Here is a 16,811-nt window from a genome sequence, read left to right as displayed (position 1 = left end):
GGCAAATGGCAGAGAATGAATCATTAGGAACGGCAAACAAAAATACTAAATTACTGAAGAAATAAGAATTTTGCAAAGCTTTAATTATATTTGGGTTCGGTTCTTTAAATGTGTTTTTTTTTTGTCTTTTGACCAGCAGCCCTCAATGAGCATCTTTACAACTCTGTAAAATCAGGCAGAAATGATGGAAAATAGAATGCAGAATTTCATCATGTCATTACTGCCTTATACTTCTACCATAACTGAAAGCAGATCTAAAAAGGAATATCTGGTTTATTCTGTATAGTAACCTGAAATGCTACACTGATCCATTATGGATTACAACAAACATAGACAAAACAAGAACTTCTCAAGCTGAATACTTTACCTTCATCATTTCCTCGGTTTTCCTAAACTGCATCTTCACTGTCACCACCTAAACAGAAAAACTTAGTTAAATACATAGAAATGTTTATTTCATTTGACTCATTTTAAGAGTATTAAGTAACTCATTCAATTGTATTGAAAGAAGCTGAATTTACCAAAAGTTAACTATTCCCAGCCGTAAAATAAAATTTATCCAATGTAAAGTTTCAATTCAAATAAACATGCAAATGAGTACTTCGAGTTCAACAAAACCATCAATATTGCAATAATAACAACTGTATTGAAATCCTTTATTCTGAATTCAATCCCACGAAACAACACCCACCTTTAAGGAGTAATTTGAAAATTCTGTCTTGAATTTCTTTTGTTGCTATTTGAAGCACTTCGCATCTGATCAAACTCTCATGATCACTCTTATTTGCTTTAAATAATGAAATAATCTTCATCTGTCTGGATAAGTGCAGCTCTAACAAAATTCAATGAGTTCAGCACCATCCACAACAAAAAGTCTGTTTATTTGATACCCTATCTACCTCCTCAAACATTTGCTCTCTCCACCACCAGCACACAGTGACAGAAATGTATAGTTCCTGTAGGAGGCACTGCGGCTACTTACTGGGGCTCATTCAATAACCAACCTGGTAGTAGAAAAGTGGTGGTGAATACATCACACAATTTCCTCTCCAAATGACACTCCGATCCTGACTTGGAAATACATTGCCTTTTGATTACTGGAATTTCTGCCAACAACACTGTGGGAGTACCTACCTAGCACAAACTGCAGCTCTTAAAGAAAGTGGCTCACCACCTTCTGAAGCGCAATTAGGAATGGGTTTTTGTTGACCTTGTTCAGTGACACCCACGTCCTGTGAACAAGTGAAAAACCTTCCATTTGTTAAAAGCTAAGGAGATATATAACCGCATTTCCTGCACATTCAGGCACCAGATTTTCTCCAGGCTATTATGTTATCAGCTCACAGAAACCTACCACACAAATAATATAAATCGCTGAATGGACAAGAGCTCTTCAAACTAATGCCTGTCAGATGCTCTGCTATTTTTCAAATAGACCTTTGACATAGAAGCAGAACACAAAACAAAATTGTAATTTCTTGAAAAGTATGTGGAATCTGTAATTATTTTCAAGAGTTTTAAGTGGTTGCATCAATTGTAAAAAAATTCATTGAAATTTCCTTTGATAATAAGAAATGCACGTCCACGTGATCTGGCAACCCTTGACCTGGAAGCAGTACTAAGTTAATAAACAAGTTTTGTGGCTGACAGCTAGGTTCAAAGGAGAGCTGCATGCAGATGAGGTGGAGGATGAATGTGATTGGTACATGGATACAGACAAAGAGAACAAAGACAGTCACAGAAGGAGGAACACAAGCGATTTCTTGTGCAGAGAAGAAGCAAATCACGCCAAGGAAAAGATCAATTTTTCCTGTTTCACAGGACAAAGAAGGTGGGAACTCTTCGGAGGTACTGTGCAATCTTCTAAGAGTGTCCAAAACCTGGAAAGCTGCGTAAATAGCTTGGGGATGTTTAAGTACTGAATGTTTTGCCAGAAGTGGCCAAACTGCACAGTGTTATAAATTGGTTAGATGAAATGGAACTCTGGAGTCTGGAAAGCTACATCATCAGGACTGTCAAGAACGGAGAGAGTTCATAGACATATGAGTTGGTGCTGATATTCATGAAACATGAAGGTGAAAGCTGTTGTCGGATAGGACTCCTGGCTTACCCTGTATTAATAAAGGACAACATTTTGTGGAACTGTGCAGCTCTGCAGTGTCACTTTAATGAGGGGATAATGCTTGTAGTTGTGCAAGATCTCGGAGGTGGGGGGCGCGAGGCCAGAAATTCCCGCCCAAGGTCATTGGAGATTTTCATTGTTGAAACCCTGCCGGCTCCAAATCCGTGGTGGGGGAGGCAGTAGAGATCCAGCACTATTGTCTAAAGTAAAATGTACCTTTCAGTCATATCATTTACTTATTAATTCATGTGCAATTTGTGTTGGCTCTGATTCGTGATAAAGAGAAAGCTCCAAAAGTATAATCATGGGTCATTTCCTCATTTGATTTTCATCCAGTAAGCATAGTTATTTTGGTTTGTGGTAATGGTTGCTTACCCAGTCGAGGGAGCACCCAGTTGACTTCCAATGGCTTTCTTAGGCTTTCATGTTCTACTCGGCACGTGTACGTCTTCTCAACATCAGCGCTGGTCAGTACACTCTTCACACTACTTGTCAAGGAATAGAGACCATCACTTCCCTGAGTTGGCGCAATTTCTTCAGATGCTTCTGTCATTGTTTCATCACTTTTGAGCCAAGTAACTCTGATGATCTCGGATTGTCTGACGTTCTGTATTCGACAGGATAAAGTTATGGATTTTCCTGCCATTGCTTTTTCTGGACATGTTATCTCGTCCAGTTTTGGAGGGGCTGAATAAGAAACAAGAAAAACAAGCTTACTGTCGATTTTAACAGAGACAGATTAGAGATATTGGGGTCTAGATTCTATCCTATCTCAGCCAATGACCAGATAATTTAATCCTTTGAAAATTCAGGATGGGGCCAAAAAGTTACACAATAACCTCAGCTGGAGAAATATCATGCTCAGGACTCTTCACTCATTAAAAATGTTGAAAATATTACATACCAGGAACGAGTAGAGTTATTTCTTTCTTCTCCACACTCTTAGTGCATTCGTGTTGTACCTCACAGATATACTTTGTGCCCTGGTCTTGAAGTATATATGGCATAATAATTAGGACACTGGTGATGCCACATGATTTACCTTCAGACTCAATCTCACTTATTTGATGTTTATACTTCTGCATCATCCCATGGTCAGGATTAAAAGTTGTCCTGTCATTCCAAATGAACAATTTTTTTCAACCCACCATTCATCTTCATTTGTTACCATATTATTGTTAATGGTCTTGATTTAAAACCAATGATTGAACAAGTCAAGGCCACAGGTTCATTATGATGAGTTTGAAGCAGCGCAGCAATGTTTGAAACTTTTGGTTTCAGTTAGGTTGTGCTACTTTATTACACCCCTCCTCTGTAAGTCATTTCAACCAAAGCCGTGCAAATTGCAATCAGTGGAAATCAAATTTCTGTAACCTTTTTGTGCTCGTTCAGAAAGTTATGTGCTAAAGCTGGCCCCAGGCACAAAATTGGCTATGGCCCAAGATCAAGTTAATCACCACACCCAAGCTCCGCTACTACCAGTCATTTGTTTGGCTTCAAGGAAGATCTTAGAATTTAGAATAAATAGAAACTCAACAGGAGGGAGAGTCAATGCCTCAGGTCAGTAATCCCTCCAAATCAGCCAAATGCTGAGAGTTTCCAGCATTTTAATGTTTCTACTTCCAGCATCCACAGTGTATTGTTTTTCTTTTTAAAATAGCCTTATTTTGGCACAAGAATACCAATTTTAAATGTTTTGAATAGTATTTTTATTTTAATTTATTAAGAGGGAGATCAATATTAGTAGAGAAATGGTACTAGGAAATTTGAAGGTCGTGAAGGTGGATAAATCCCCACGGCCTGATAATCCCAGTGTACTTAAGGAAATGGCTCTAGACATAGTGGATGTGTTAGTGGTCACCTTCCAGGATTCTATAGACTCTGGAACAGTCCCTGCAGATCAGAGGGTAGCAAATGTCACTCCAATATTCAAAAAGGGAGGTAAAGAGAAAACAAGGAATTATAGACTAGTAAGCTTAACATCAGTGGGGGTAAAATTCTCGAATCCATTTTCAAGGACTTCATAGTAGAGCATTTAGAAAGCAGTGGTGGGACCAGACAGAGTCAGCGTGGATTAATGAGGGAGAAATCATGCTTGACAAATCTGTTGGAATTCTTTGAAGACGCAACTAGTAGAGTTGACAAGGGGGAACCAGTAGATGTGGTATATTTGGACTTCCATAAAACGTTTGACAAAGTCCCACACAAGAGGTTATCTTGCAAGGTTAAAACGTGTGGAATTGGAGGAAGTGTATTGAGATGGATAGAAAACTGGTTGGCAGAGAGGGAACAAAGAGTAGGGATTATGGCTGCTTTTCAAACTGGCAGGCAGTAATTAGTGGGGTGCCACAGGGATCGATGCTGGGACTCCAGCTTTCACAATATATATTCATGATTTGGATGAGGGAACAAAATGTAACATCTCAAAGTTTGCAGATGATACCAAGTTGGGTGGGAGGGTGAACTATGACAAGGATGCAGAGATCCTTCAGAATGATTTGGACAAGTTGAGTGACTGAGCTAATCAATGGCAGATGCAGTATAATTTGGATAAGTGTGAGGCTATTCACCTTGGAGGCAAAAACAAGAAGGCAGATTACTATCTGAATGACTGTAAATTGGGAGAAGGGATATGCAGCGGGACCTGGGTATCTGTGCGCCAGTCACTGAAGATAAGCATGCAGGTGCAGTAGATGGTAAAGTAGGCAAACGGCATGTTGTCCTTCATTGCAAGAGGTTTTGAATACAGGAGCAGGGATGTGTTGTTGCAACTATACAGGGCCTTGGTGAGGCCACACCTAGAATATTGTGCGCAGTTTTGGTCTCCTTTCCTGAGGAAGGATGTCCCTGTTCTCGGGGAGTGCAGTGAAGGTTTACCAGCCTGATACTGGGGACGGTAGCACTGATGTATGAGGACAGACTGACTAGGTTAGGATTGTTTTCACTGAAGTTCAGATGAATGAGGTGGGGATTTCATTGAGACTTACAAAATTCTAACAGGTCTAGACAGGATGGATGCAGGGAGGGTGTTTCCCTGATAGTGGGGGAGTCATGAACCAGGGGTCATAGTCTAAGGATTGAGGATGGAGGTGAGGAGATCTTTCTTTACCCAAAGAGTGGTGAGGCTGTGGAATTCATTACTACAAGAAGTAGTTGATGCCAAACATTGAATGCATTCATGAGGCAGCTAGATATAGCACTTGGGGCAAATGGGAGAAAGGCCTTCATTAAGGTTGAGATTTCAGAATGGATAAGACAAGCCCTAAGGCATTGCATAAGAATGTTGGGGGTACATTTTGGAAAAGGTGATATGGTCTACTATAAAAGAGAGACGGCCTAAAAGAGTGGAAAGGGCAAAGTGAAGTGATAGGGATGGATGGCAAGGTAGTTATACTACAACACGATAACCAGACAGTGCAAACCCACTCTTGGAGGGTAGTAGGAATTGATTATGAATTTGGAGCATCTGTAGAAGATGCAGAAATACAAGAAGCACCTTGTGCCTCACACACACCCACCTTGAGCAAATATGATGATCAGACGGCTATAGAGAGGGGGAATCTGATGATCAGCTAAGTAACAGTGAGACAGAGGATGAAGCTGTTACTTCAAAGGTTCAGCTACCCAAAGTGGGCACAAGGGTATCATACATACCCAAAGGGTCAAGTGAGTGGAGGGATGCCACTATAATCGGAAGAGCAGGAAAAGTATAAACATTGCCTTTACTCTTGGATGTTGCACCAAAAAATGAAAGCTACAAATTGGAAAGATGGAAGCCAAAGAAGTGAGATTTAAGTTCTGAGGATGAGGCAGTGAGCACTTGTGAACCCAGGAAAAAAATCTCAAATCTGTGATAGAAGTTATGTTAACAGAGAACAGTGGCCTGAGGAGTACAGCCCTGCCAGGGACGGACACGATAGTAGAGTCCGGAGCATAATGAGGAAGGCGAGGAATCAAGCAATAATAGTAATATGAGCAAAAGTCCCCATGATCGAGAAGTGTTGGCGGCTGCCATTAAAATGGAGCTCATGGAAATACAAGGCCAAACAAAGAGAACTGGACAGTTGGAAAGAGTTTGGGATGTACACCAAGATATCAGATGAAGTGCAGTCTACTTTATCCATTGGTGGGTTTGCACAGAGAATTTTGCAAGATGGGACTTATAAAGCAAAAGCCAGATTAGTAGCCTGTGGGTATGAAGAATCAGGATACTAATATTCTGTTAATGACAAATAATTTAATCGGGTAAAGAGGTTAAGGAAGTGTTATTTGCATCTGGAAATGGGACTTTGGCAGGTTAAAAAGCTCACTGTTTTGAAGCTGCATCGGCAATTTGCACATCTGTCTCCTTGGAGGCTGCAAATTTTATTAAAGGATGCAGGTGTCAGGAAATGAGGACTATATAAGCTTATGGAACAGGTCAGTGATCGGAATGAAGTTTGTGGGAAGTATAGAAGGACACCATTATGTCTGATAGTAACTCCACCTCTGGCCAGAGATTTTAATGATGTTGTGGCTATGGACATTAAGATCTGGGATAAGGCAAATAATATATATATTTTGCACTTTGCTAAATCAACAATCAGATTTAGTAATTCAACAGTTTTTCATAGTGGAGAAAAGAATAACCCTGGATCAGATCATGGAAAAATGGATAGGGACAGGAATGGGGCCATTGGCAAAGTTCCTTCATAGGCAACTGGGGGGTGGATTTGCCAATGATGAGTTTAGGGATATGTATAAAAGTATGAATGTGGCTGCGGAAAGCCCAGTTAGTAATGGAGTGTGTGAGGGGAACCATGCAGTAATAGATGACACGCTCAGGAAAATTTTGGCAGATAGATTAGATTTGCAAGTTAAATTCAGCCTTAGCATGCGAGGTACATGCAAAGAATTTGTTGCAGTGTTTGGGGGTTGTAGTCTGTATCGATGAGTATTTGTTAGAAATCTGAAAATTCTTCAATTTTGAATGACCAGCCTTCAGCTTGGGAAGGGACTACAATTGGCTCTGGCTTTGCTGAGCATTTAAATGCACTGCATATAAGTAGAAGAGCGTTTTTGGAAGCCGAAGTCTGAAAGAATTCAGAGCATTAAGGCACAATGTACGGCCATCAAACACTGTTTCTCAGCAAGGGGACATAGCATACTATGAGAATTTCAATGAATAGAAATTTATGCCTATGACCAGGGAAGGTTATAGGCATAGATGGCAAAACAATTGTTTTGCAACATGGCAGTCGAACTGTTGGGGTACATTCATCAAGAATACTGGGTACAGATTACAAATTTAGAAAGAGTAGGCTAATGTGATGAGGAACCATCATCTGATACACATGTTTCAGCTAACTTGCATAATTCTGTAACATACTATCTGAAGAGGAATACAATATTTCTGATGAAATAGAACAGACCATGTTTTCTAAAGGACAACTTCTAAAAGTTGGTACAAAACTGACATACTTGCCTGAAGGGTTCAGTCAATGAAAGGATGCAACTGTCATTAGTAGAGCAAGGAAGACCACTGAACAGAATAAACATTGGTTGAATGTACAGAATACAGGGGAGGATGTCAGGACCATGGATTGGGAACATGAAGTTCAAAAATGGAATGCATAAGAATCGTAGTGTCAGTTCCTGTGATCATATTCACTATCATCTGAAGAGATAGAGAACCTCTCGCTACAGGAGGGAAAGATTAAGCAGTGGTAGTTCAGAACAAGATATCAAGAAGAATAGGGGACAAAGCTTGACAAGGTCTCAGCGTATGGGTAAGACTACAAATGCTACTAGGAGTAGAAGCTCACATACTCGCGAGGTTTTGGTGGCTTCTAAATTAGATGAAAAAGTTTAAAATGATGTTGAACTGCATAGTTGGAGTGAATTTGGAGTACACATGGAGATATCAGATAGGGGTGTTGTGAAGTTACATATGTGAGGTTAAAATGTGGTGTTTGACAAATGTAAATAGTGAAAAGAAATGCTAAAACCAAAAGAAAGCATATACCATTTTCCTTTTTTTTAGAAAAAGACAGATATCTTTGAGTGGATTTTAAATTGCAGGCTGCAGAAACAATTGTTACAGAGACCTACATCAAAATCTTGCAGTCAGGGTTTTAACCAACCAAAACTGGCTTTTGAATTAGACCAATGAATTTAAAGCAAGCAGACGGTGACACAACCAATGGAATTCAAATGTGAGAATTGACAGCCTCAGGCCACTAATATCACAGGAATGCTGAGGTAATTCCAGGCATATAAATCCAGATGAGAGGGGAAATTGTCACAGTATGCTTGTTACCTTGAGTCAGAAGGAGGGTAGGTGAAGCTGGCATGTAAATCCTGCAGTTTCTGATGTCTTCACAAACTTACCACCTAACTAGAGAGAGATCAACTCAAAGTATTCCAGATGTGAGCATTACTGGCAAAAGTTTGTACTTCTAAAAGATGCTTGTTTGTATTTTAGTTGAGAGTGACTGAGTTCTGTGATGATTTATTTCATTATTGCTGAGGGAGTCTTGTGCTTGGACAGCATTTATTGGGGTTTTATTCTGTTTGTTAATTTGTTTTAAGGTTGTCACCAGCTTTAAAAATAAAGACCTGTTAATTGTTTGTTGTCAGATCCTGTCTTAATTTAACAAAACCAATAACTTCCTGCTCCCTCGCACATACTTGTACAAGATTATGAGGGAAGGTATATCCCTTTTGGGTGGTTCCAAAATTGCGCAGAAGGAAAAAATCATCTCCACGTTGTAACAGGGAACAAAGAGTTTGATCTCACAGATGGATTTGCACGGAAAAGCTGCTTCCTGATGGAATTTGTAAGACAAAGGCCAGGCTTGTAGCAAGGGGATCTGAAGCAAATCTAGGATACCAGGAGATAAGGAAGGATTCATCCATAGCAGGAAAGGTTATTTTAAGATCTTCTTGGCTCTGTTAGCTACAAAGGCCTATGAATGCAAATCTATCAATGTTAAAGCTGCTTTTTAGCAGGGGCATCAGTTTCAGAGAGATATTTTTCTCCATCCTTCCAAAGAGGGAGCTAACACTGAAGGGATACTCAGTTCACATTTTTTCCGTAAGGCCACTTTTGTTAAAGTTAGGCTATTGCCTGTTGAAACCAGATCTTGTGACGTTTTACTGGCATTATGGAGGAAAGCTTTCTGGTATCTTTGTGATGCATGTCAATGATCATTTTGAAGCTATTGTGTTTTCTGTGCTGAGGAAGGAATTCGAGGCTGGAAGGGAGGCTTCAGGAGCTTCCAAATATTTTGGGCTGGAAATTGGACAGACTGAGTCAGGTGTCACTTTACGTTAGCAATCTTATTTGCGGAGTCCAACTGCAATTAATGGTGGTCGGGTTTCACAAATGACAGTGGTTTCTAAGACCGGAAGAGAGGAACTCTGAAGTTTGGGCAAATGCATTGGCCACGTAGTCAGACCAGACCGGATGTTAATTTTGATGTCCTACAGGTGAGTACAAAAATGAATAACCCTGTGGTGGAAGACGTAATGAGAGCAAACAAAATGTTAGCCCAACTAAAAATGCAGGAGTAGGTTTTGAGGTTCCCATGTTTGGGGGAGTTTAGACACCTGAAACTCATAGTTTATAATTATTCTATACCAATTTGTGATGTGTTTTCAAACCACAATCAGACCAGACCTGAATGTACTGAATGGGCTCAGGGCAACAGCAGGGTGGAACTATCTCCTTCAGAGATCCAGAATGGACCTGACAAGCCAAACTCTTTCTATATTGTAACCATTTTATAATTTTAAGTTAGTCATTTGGCAGTCCTGATCTTCCATTTTGCTGAAAAAAATACATTTTTATTGAAGATTTTCATCTTGCACTCATCAGGATAATTTTCCAGCATGCCAAATGTAAACAATGAGATGAGAGTGCTGATTGGTTGACAAATGGACTCTCGATTGGTAGAGACATTACCACGGAGAATGCATCAATTCATGGTGACTGCCAAGCACGTGGTTGAAATTTAAACCAGGCAATACGCTTTAAATTGATCAAGGTATTATCCTGAGGAGTGAATTGCTTGACACTTTTTATTTAGCTGAAAAACAGCACAATGTGTGTATTTGTTTGCAAAGACCAGGGCCCTGTGAATTCATATATATGATGTCGAGATGCTGCCGTTGGACTGGAGTAAACACAGTAAGAAGTCTCACAACACCAGGTTGAAGTCCAACCAGTTTATTTGATAGTAATCCCACATTAATCTATCCATGGATTACTAATATGGGATTACTATCAAATAAACTGGTTGGACTTCAACCTGGTGTTGTGAGACTTCTTACTGTGTTTACCAATTCATAAATAGCCTTCAGTACACAAAATTGCTTGTCATCATGATCCTTAGCACATTGAGGATTATTTAGCAAATGTCCAATTGTGGAGTCACATTTAGTGTTGGACACTGAGTTTTGCAAGCACATCATAGTGGGATAAAGTCTGCACCTTGCCTATTGCAAACAATTTGCCAATCTTTGTATATATCTAACATTGCATTGGCACAGAAATTCATATACCACAACATTCACTTCTGTGGGGGGCAGAATGTCTTTTTGACTTGATGGCAGCATCCTGTTAGTGGTGATTCTAAACTATTATGTGTAACACGAAGGAATATTTCTTGAAACAAAACTGCACTGATTAATGATGGAGCTTTACATTTGACAAAATAAAAGTTCATTTTTCCATAGACTGGGATGTAATTTGCAGCCAGGTTGCCCAGAGCTAAATCTAACATCCAGGTTACTTTTTCTAACTGCTGTGTACACAAACACACAAGGGAAAAACCTGCAATAAGTAGCCAAGAATGATGAGAGCATTTTTATTTTTATTTTATTTGCGGTAACTATGTTTCACCAGTATATACGTTACCTCTTCTGCATTTGCACCAACATAAAGTTGCACCGAGAAGCACACATGCTACACATAGCAGAACAATTAGCCACGTAACTGTTGAATTGTCGTTAAGCTTTGAAGAAGCTTCTGAAAAAAAATAGAAGCATTTAGATTAAAATTGCCACAATAAACTGTCACTTGTGCAAAACGTGGTCTGATTTGCTTCACTTCTTTTGAATCATAATTTAAGATACTTAAATCGTGAAAGAATCTGATATTACAGACCTGTGCTGTTAACAAACTCTCTAAACAATAGTCTAGAAATACAGTGGTGCAAAAGGAGTGTGATTCAATGTAAATAAGCTGCAATTACCAATGACCCAGAGAGGTGTTTACTCTGTAATTTCACAGGTCAGTTCATTTTCATGCATATTGGAGTGACGAAAACAAGATTTTTAAAAGACAATTTTAACCAAAGACTGCAGCAGGCAAATAGAGGATGGATAGAGTTATAGAAGTTTACAGCGTGGAAACAGGTCTCTCGGCCCAACATGTCCATCCCGCCTTTTTTTTAAAACTCCTAAACTAATCCCGATTTGGCCCATGTCCCTCTATACCCATTGTACCCCTCAGCCTCCTACGCTCCAGAGAGAAAAGTCCCAGTCTATCCAACCTCTCCTTATAACTCAATCCATCAAGTGCAGGTAGCATCCTAGTAAATCTTTTCTGCACTCTTTCTGGTTTAATAATACCCTTTCTATAACAGGGCGACCAGAACTGTACACAGTATTCCAAGAGTGGCCTGAATAATATCTTATACAACTTCAACAAGACATTCCAACTCCTGTATTCAATGTTCTGACCGATGAAATGAAGCATTCCCAATGCCTTCTTCACCACTCTGTCCACCTGTGACTCCACTTTCAAGGAGCTATGAACATATACCCCAAGATCTTTGTTCTGCAAATCTTCCCAAAGTGCTACCATTAACTAAGCAAGTCAATCTACCAAAATGCATCACCTTGCATTTGTCTGAATTAAACTCCATCTGCCTATTGGAATAAGGAACTATGGTCAACTTCGGCCAGAACTTGCACAGTGACAAGAGATCCTTTCTTTCTCATCCAGAAACGTTGCTGCCAAATGTGGCACTTCCATGCAGGGTGGGGTGGAGTGGGGGGAGGGGGGGCAGGGGGAGTACAGACAGGATCCCAAATTGAACATCCAGGGTTAACTGAAGCAGCTCCCATGATTTTTGGCACATTGGGATGGGAGAATTGCGTGACGGCCTTTTCGCAGGCTTTGTGAACGCACGCAGTTCTCCCACAGCTGGAAAACAGGCAGAGTCAGGAGCATACTGGAAACCGAGGGGGAGAGAGGTAAGTAATTTAAATCTATTTTTAATGTATTTTAAATGTGATTATCAGGCCCGGCATGGAATTCTCCGGGATAGCATCTCCTACCCTGCCAGCATAGTTCTCCCCTTGTGGGGAATTAGTGAGACACTGGCAGAGTGAAGCGGGGTAGGGGGAGATGGGAATAAAGAACAAAGGACAATCCAGCACGGGAAACAGGCCCTTCAGCCCAACGAACCTGCGCCGCTGCATCCTCCTACACCTACCCTGCCCTGTGTGTATGTGAGTGGAACCCCTAATTTACCCAGATTCAGGGGAGAATAGTGTCAATTTGGTACACCAATCAGCCTAAGAGCACATCTTTGGGGTGTGGGAGGAAACCGGAGCGCCCGGAGGAAACGCACGCAACCACAGGGAGAATGCGCAAACTCCCACAGACACAGGCCCAAATCCATGTATCTGCACAGCTAGCAGTGATAGTCACTGAGCTGTTGTGGTGCCCGTCTACTGGTCCAGGATCAAGCACACACACCGACATGAAGTACTAGGCCACTCCCGGAACCTCCAAGAGCAGCCCACGCACGACCCACCGTGTGCATGCCCCTCGTTTGACAACAAGGTGGACCGACACCTGTGGAATAAAAAGACAAAACATTAACATGTAATTCTACATTTCCGGTGTCGTCCCGAGGCTCTGACCCTATTTAATACCCTCTACTATAACCCTCCATCCTTGTTTTGCTCATGTGTCTATCTAAGTAAACCTTAAACAAGCCCAACGTGCCTGCCTCTACCACCCTACTCGGTAGCGCGTTCCATACCCCCACGACCCTCTGCATGAAGAACCTTCCTCTCATATCCAAATTATACTTCTCCCCCCTCACCCTTAGATCGTGACCTCTCGTAATTGTCCCCAATCTAGGGAACAGCCTACCACTATTGACTCTATCTTTTCCCTTCAGTATTTTATATACCTCTATCATGTCCCCCCTTAATCTCCGTCTTTCCAAGGAGAAAAGTCCCAATTTCTCCAACCTTTCCTTGTAACTCAGTCCTTCCATGCCAGGCAACATCCTGGCAAACCTCCTCTGCACTCTCTCCAGAGTCTCCACATCCTTCCGGTAGTAAGGTGACCAGAACTGGACGCAGTACTCCAAATGCGGTCTAACCAATGTTCTGTACAACTGAAGCATTAGACGGCAGCTCCTATACTCTATACCCCTTCCTATAAAGGCTAGCATTCCATAAGCTTTCCTCACAACCTTCTCCACTTGTGTCGCCACCTTCAGAGACTTGTGAACCTGCACTCCCAGGTCCCTCTGTATTTCTATACTCCTAATCGGTCTACCTTTTATTACATAGCTCCTCTCTGCATTACTCCTTCCAAAATGCATCACCTCGCATTTGTCAGGATTAAATTCCATCTGCCATCTATCTGCCCAGTATACCAACCTATCTATATCCTGCTGTGTCACCTGACATTCCTCCTCAGTATCTGCCAGTCCTGCCATCTTGGTGTCATCCGCAAACTTGCTGATCACACCACGTACGCTCTCTGCCAAGTCGTTTATATATAATACAAAGAGGAGAGGTCCCAGAACTGAGCCCTGGGGCACACCACTGGTGACTGGCCTCCAGCCCGAAAAGGTCCCCTCGACAACTACTCTCTGTCTCCTATTGCCCAGCCAGTTTTCAATCCACCTAGCTACCTGTCCTTATATCCCATGTGCCTTAACCTTTCCTACCAGCCTACCGTGAGGGACTTTGTCAAATGTTTTACTGAAATCCATATAGATGACATCAACGGCTCACCCATCGTCAACCGTTTTTGTCACCTCCTCGAAGAATTCTACCAGATTCGTAAGGCAAGACCTCCCCTGAACAAAGCCATGTTGCGTATCCCTAATCAGATCGCAACACTCCAAATGCTCATACATCCTATCCCTAAGAATTTCTTCCAATAATTTTCCTACCACCGATGTCAAACTCACTGGTCTATAATTACCAGGGTTATCCCTACTACCTTTTTTAAACAGCGGTACAACATTAGCTACCCTCCAGTCTTCTGGGACCTCACCTGTGTCCAAAGAAGAGACAAAGATTTGCGTCAGAGGCCCAGCAATTTCATCTTTCACCTCCCTAAGCAGCCTGGGATAAATACCATCAGGCCCCGGAGCTTTATCCATTTTTATGCTACCTAAAAACCTTAGCACTTCCTCCTTCGTAATGGATATTTCCTTCCACTGATCTGCAGCTCCCTCCAAGACACTACACGACACCAAACCCCTCTCCTTCGTGAATACTGACGCAAAGTATTCATTCAGGATCCCCCCCATTCCCTCAGACTCGATACATAGCTCCCCTCCTTTGTCCCTAAGAGGACCAATTTTCCCTCTAACCACTCTCTTGCTCCTAATATAAGAGTAAAATGCTTTTGGATTTTCTTTAATCCTATCAGCCAAAGCCATTTCATGCCCTCTCTTCACCCTTCTAACTCCCCTTTTTAGCTCCCTACTACTCTCTCTATATTCCTCCAGCGCACTCTCCGTCCCCAGTTGTTTTGTAAGGGATGGTAGTGTAATTTTTGAGTCAAACCATCTGGGGCGGAAACCATGACAGAGCCATTATTGTAACCTAAGGGGTTAAACGCTAAGACCAGCAGATGATGAAACACATAGAAAAAGAAGAAAAAAAACATGAGACTGGCAGGCGCCCGGGGTCGTCAGCATAGCTTAAAAGAGATAGGAAAACAAACTAATTTACACCATATAAAATAAATGTGTTAGTAATTTACAGGACAATGAAAAAGAGTTAGCTGAATTAATGAGAGGTAAAACGATTTAAGCCTTAAAGGGGGTGATTGGATTAGAGTTAATGGGATGTCAACAAGGGAAGAGCTCACTCGGTAAAGAGATTAGGAAGTGGTAACCAATGAAGAAAGGAGGGCTGTCCTATTGTTATCTAGAAAAATGTATATAAACTATGATTGTGTAAAGCAAGGTGTGTGTACCCACGGGACGGCACCCTTTCTTGCAAGATCGAATAAACCGACAGTTAGCTGAACTCATCCGTGTCTTTGATTCAAGGGGGGGATCATAAAAGTGAGTATCTGACCGTTTCTCACAGTTTTGACCTAACATAAGCCTCCCTCTTCTTCCTGACCAAGTCTTCGATACCTCCTGTAATCCACGGCTCTCTAATCCTACCTTTCCCATCCATCCGCTTGACCGGCACATGTCGTTCCTGCAACATTTTCAGTTTGCCCTTAAAAGCCTCCCACTTGCCAACCGTGGACTTGCCAGCTAACAGTCCCTCCCAATCAGTGTCCTTCAGCTCCCTCCTAATCCAGCTATAGCTCGCCTTCCCCCAGTTCAGCACCCTCCCCTTTGGACAGTATTCATCCCTTTCCATTTTTATCCTAAAGTAGATGGACTTGTGGTCACTGTTAGCCACATGTTCGCCTACCTCAACCTCGACCACCTGCCCTGGCTCATTACCCAACACTAAATCCAGTATAGCCCCCTCCCTAGTCGGGCTAGTTACGTACTGCTCTAGGGACCCTTCCAACACACATTTTACAAACTCCTCTCCCTCCGTACCCCCAGCTCTAGGCCCCTTCCAATCCACTCCAGGAAGGTTAAAGTCACCCGCTACAACCACCTTATTCTTTCTGCATCTATCTAACATGCCTCTGCAAATACCTTCCTCCACTGACCTCGGGCTGTTGGGTGGCCTATAGTATGCCCCTAGCATCGTAATCTCTCCCTTTTTATTCCTCAACTCCACCCACAGAGACTCAATCCCTAACTCCTCCATATTGTCCTCCCTCTGCACTGCTGTGATGTGCTCCTTTACTAACAACGCCACCCCACCACCTCTCTTCAACCCTCCTCTGTCACACCTAAAACACTTACACCCAGGGACATTCAGCTGCCAGTCCTGCCCTTCACGTAACCACGTCTCTGTTACTGCCACCACATCTAACTTCCTCACAAATATCAAGGCCCTAAGCTCATCCGTTTTTCCTGTCACACTCCTCGCATTGAAACAGACGCAGTCCAACCCACCAGTGTCACTCGGAACCTCCTTCTCCCTGATAATTTTCCTTTCACCCAACTCACTCCCGGCCCCAGTGTCTAGTGAGCTATCAATCACATCCCCACCCGCCCCCCTATTAATTTAAACCATTCCTAAACACACCAGCTAACCTCCCTGCTAAGACACTTGTCCCTCTCCCATTCAAATTTTCCCCATCCCTCCTATACAGTTGCCCTTCTCTCATAAATACCTCCCAGTGGTCTACAAAAGTGAAGCCCTCTACCCTGCACCAATCCCTCAACCATGCATTCAGCTGCATGATCTCGTGATTCCTAGCCCTGCTGGTACTAGGCAGCAGCCCAGAGAATGCCACCCTGGAGGTCCTGCTCTTTGGACCCCAACTCCCTAACTTGCCTACATACATCTACCCTAT

The 16,811-nt window shown here is 42.1% G+C and overlaps 1 protein-coding gene across 1 annotated transcript in view; it reads right to left on the bottom strand.

The window, feature by feature from the left end:
* Positions 1 to 6,428: 6,428 nt before the first annotated feature.
* LOC145343664 (natural cytotoxicity triggering receptor 3 ligand 1-like) overlaps positions 6,429 to 16,811 on the bottom strand; it is a 47,039-nt gene continuing 36,656 nt past the window's right edge. The window contains exons 4-6 of the mRNA XM_080189830.1: positions 11,022 to 11,132; positions 10,809 to 10,937; positions 6,429 to 6,478 (exon numbers count right to left, since the gene is read on the bottom strand). Coding sequence (XP_080045956.1) covers positions 6,429 to 6,478; positions 10,809 to 10,937; positions 11,022 to 11,132 — 290 coding nt within the window. The remainder of the gene's footprint in view (positions 6,479 to 10,808; positions 10,938 to 11,021; positions 11,133 to 16,811) is intronic.

This window comes from Carcharhinus amblyrhynchos, chromosome 6 (genome assembly GCF_965287045.1).
Source record: "Carcharhinus amblyrhynchos chromosome 6, sCarAmb.v2.hapA, whole genome shotgun sequence".
Taxonomy (NCBI): Eukaryota; Metazoa; Chordata; class Chondrichthyes; order Carcharhiniformes; family Carcharhinidae; genus Carcharhinus; species Carcharhinus amblyrhynchos.
This window is presented reverse-complemented; position numbering and strand designations above follow the sequence as displayed.